The 3,638-nt window shown below is 49.7% G+C and overlaps 1 protein-coding gene across 1 annotated transcript; it reads left to right on the top strand.

Moving 5' to 3' along the window:
- The first annotated feature begins 1,163 nt into the window (after positions 1-1,163).
- LOC125521762 (alpha carbonic anhydrase 7) lies at positions 1,164-2,970 on the top strand. Its single transcript, XM_048686826.2, has 4 exons — positions 1,164-1,832; positions 2,065-2,232; positions 2,406-2,459; positions 2,727-2,970. Exons 1-4 carry the CDS (start codon positions 1,164-1,166, stop codon positions 2,811-2,813), a joined length of 978 nt encoding a protein of 325 aa, XP_048542783.2. The 3' UTR covers positions 2,814-2,970.
- The last annotated feature ends 668 nt before the right edge of the window (positions 2,971-3,638 follow it).

The raw sequence follows: 3,638 nt of genomic DNA, 5'->3' as shown, positions 1-3,638 counted from the left end.
GACAACGGCGCACCATGCACGGGTCGTTCTTCCCGGAACCGAGATCCACATGGGATTTGACATCAACCGTGTTGCCTTTCCTCTAGGTTAGATGTTTGCTTTCGGGAGATCCGCACGGGGCAGATCGAGCCGTCAACACCTTTGAGTCACGCTAGGATCTCTTGTTTGGAATCCACCGAGGGTTCGAGAAGACCGAATTCCCGCGGACCTTCCACTGTTTTGCGCCACTTTGTGGGATTTCAAACGTCCGGACCGGTCCAACACACGTGCTGGTTTGCGCACGAATAGGTGATCAACGCTGGAGTTGCCCTAACTCATACCTAGGGGGTTTTGCTGACGTGATAGGACCAATGGTGTAGGGGAGGATTCCTGCATTTGGAAAGAGTCAAGAAACCACTGCGAAGCACGCATGGATGCATGCACCGGGGGTGGTGAAGCTGCCGGCCGACTGGACGGACATGATTGTTTATCAACCAAGTGGTGCATGTTGGTATTCACAGAATTTTTTTATGCATACATCAGCACACTCGCTAGACCAAGTGCGCTATATTTTTAACGTGCCCTCTTGTGCCACATTAAATAAAACACCTATAAAAATTGCTGAGTACTCTATAAAAATCTTGTGAAGCTACAGTGAGAGCCATATCTCGCAGTTTCTATGAAATTGCTGGGTCTTGTTCAAAGCACTGGACTGCGCGTGGGCAGGTCTGGACGATGAACCTCGTGGGTAACACGTAGGGGTGTGAAACGTCTGTACCAAATTTCTTTGTCCTTCCAGAAGCACGATCGTGGGAGCAGGTCTGAACAAAAAACACTCACTGTAGTACAGCGTAGGAGAGGATCGGTGATATGCGATCGATGATGCAAAATGGTGTTGTCCAACAATAAAATGGTGTTGTTCCAAACTTGAGAGATAATGACAAGCCGTGCGGCTTCTCACCAAACCCCGACTTTTTTTTATCGCACAAGCGTGTCCCTATCCCACACGGTCCGGGCCGTTCATGCATGCTTCCTTTCCGTGGAACGGAATGGGACGCCGGCGATGTTTACTTTGCTTCCTGGTGCTGTGTTGGTCAGTACCTTACCGTAACTCCGTAAGGGGTAGCAAAGTTGACAGACAGGTTTGAAACGTTCCAACCTAACTCGGCAGACGGCCATGACCCATGACATTCTCTCTGGTTCTCCACGGTATTTATACCCCACCAGCTCTGTCCCCGGTCCAACACACACAAGAGGAACTCACCAGCTCCACGAGCAGAGGAGCCGACACCCAACCCTGCACCAACGCGCTCCGAGCACACCAAGACAACATGCGTCCATCTCGGGACCTCCGGCTGTGCGTGCTCCTCCTCCTCTTCTCGGCCTCCATCCTCCTCCCGACAGCCAGAGCCCAGCAGGAAACCGAGGAGGAGGAGGAGTTCAGCTACTCGCTGGACGCGGAGAATGGGCCGGCGCACTGGGGCAAGATAAAGGAGGAGTGGTCTGCATGCGGCAAGGGCAACATGCAGTCGCCCATCGACCTCGCCAGCCCGCGTGTCTCACTCGTGCGCGGCCTCGGCTACCTCAACCACACCTATGTCCCCGCCAACGCCACCATCGTCAACCGCGGCCACGACATCATGCTCAAGTTCGAGGGCGACGCCGGGAGCGTGTCGATCGGCGGCACGCCCTACTTCCTCCGGCAGCTGCACTGGCACTCGCCCACCGAGCACAGCATCAACGGCCGCCGGTACGACATGGAGCTCCACATGTTCCACGAGAGCGCCGAGGGCAAGGCCGCCGTCATCGGCGTCTTCTACGAGATCGGCGCCCACGACGCCTTCCTGCACAAGGTAACTTTTGATTCTCTCTTTTCTTTCTTGCTTTCTTTAGTTAACCAACCAACGAACCAGGCTTAAATAAGCTTGATTAACTAAAGCGAACACGCCGACATGGGACTTAACTTAATTATGCTTTACTAACACACCAACATGGTACCTCCCCTTGCAAAGCTGCAAGATGCAGTTAATAATGGGTATTGGCACGCCATGCATGGGGCTAACTCTAGTCTTTGTACGAACGCAGCTGGAGCCATACCTGGAGATGATAGCGGATCGGAAGGACAGGGAGGAGAAGATGGGGATGATGGACCCGAGGGGCGCCAGGGGAAAGGCCAGCGTGTACTACCGCTACGTGGGCTCCCTCACCACCCCGCCCTGCTCCGAAGGTGTCATCTGGACCATCGTCAAGAGGGTACGTCCCGTCTCTCTGTTCCACTTTTGATTGATCAGAATTTGATCAGTGGAACGCACGCCAGCTAGATGCGTGCACAAGTCTTATTATACACTATGGTTGGTGAATGATGAGGGAATTCATATATATTGTTTCTGAAATTTATCTTTTTCTCTATCTGGTTCAATTTGCAGGTCCGCACCGTGTCGAGGCACCAGCTGGAGCTTCTCCGGGAGGCCGTCCACGACGTAAGTTTTTTTTTCGGTTTCCCCAGACCCCAATCCTTTTTTCTGGACCTCCAATCTTTTTCTTGAAAGCGAAATCTTATTCCTCCTGGTGCATTAACCTCTTGTCTTTCAGCACTTTACGGTCTTTAAACTCGTGTCAGATGGTAGACCTTAACCGTGGACGTCTAGAAATTCAACAGCAACATGAAAGCCGCCTTTAATTTGGTTGATCTCGACCCATGGACTAGAAAAAAAATTGGACTGATTTTCCTTCAACCCTACATGCAGGACATGGAGAAGAACGCGAGGCCCCGTCAGGAGGTGAACAGCAGAGATATCAGCATGTTCCGGCCTTTTGAGCAGAATAAACATTGATTATTCGCTAGGGTCGATTATCCACTTAATTAGTTTGCTGTAACAGCTATTGTATATGTACATGGTTATACCAATTTTTGTAATTCTTTCTACTCATATTACCATATTAGATGCCTTGTGTCCGGTTACTGAATAATAAAGGAGCACGTCCCGATCATGTCCGTGCATGTGTGTTGGTGTTGTGATTTCGAGATATTTCGCGAATGATTGTTGGTGGGTACTACTCCATGACTCATCCAGCAGCCACTGCCATTATAAATGAAAGAGTCTGCTGCTGCTAGCCATCTGGTGTTGTCTCCTCGAAGAATTATGCCAGGAATAGTTTAGCTCAAGAAATTAAGGCCAGGTTCGAATATTCGTGAATGTTACCAACAAGATTTTTATTCCTGAATCCATTTGGCTATTGTTTTTCTAGGTATCCGGTCAAGTTGAGTGTGGCTCATAAAATAATAAAGATGGATGTCTACCTCGATACGCTAGTGGATTTCACCGGTACGATGATGATGCGAGATCAGACTTGTCCCGCATGTGCCATGGACACCGGCATGAATTTAGCAGTCAAATCTCGTGACAAAGAACATGAGCATCCAATGTAATTATTGCTGGCCCTTTTCAGAAGCAGGCGATCTGAAAACTGTTTGTGAATAGTGACCATTTTGGAGAATAATGGGGAGCTGGGGGTTGGTGAGCGGCCGAAATCAACGTTTTGACCTTATCAGGAAATCATAGCACAAAATAAACTCGACACAAGATTATTTCCCAATCTAATCTTTTTAACAATGACATAGCCCATAATGTTTCATCCCCACACAGAAACGCCAAGCC

The sequence above is a fragment of the Triticum urartu genome, chromosome 7A (genome assembly GCF_056163025.1).
Source record: "Triticum urartu cultivar PI428250 chromosome 7A, HENAU_Tu73, whole genome shotgun sequence".
NCBI classification, from domain to species: Eukaryota; Viridiplantae; Streptophyta; class Magnoliopsida; order Poales; family Poaceae; genus Triticum; species Triticum urartu.
Note: the sequence above shows the minus strand (reverse complement) of the source record. Positions and strands in the feature narration are given on the sequence as shown.

Coding starts and splice junctions, on each gene's coding strand:
- LOC125521762 (XM_048686826.2), top strand. CDS start 1,164: ATGACATTCTCTCTGGTTCTCCACGGTATTTATACCCCACCAGCTCTG. Junction 1,833..2,064: donor ACGACGCCTTCCTGCACAAG/GTAACTTTTGAT, acceptor GTACGAACGCAG/CTGGAGCCATACCTGGAGAT. Junction 2,233..2,405: donor TCTGGACCATCGTCAAGAGG/GTACGTCCCGTC, acceptor TTCAATTTGCAG/GTCCGCACCGTGTCGAGGCA.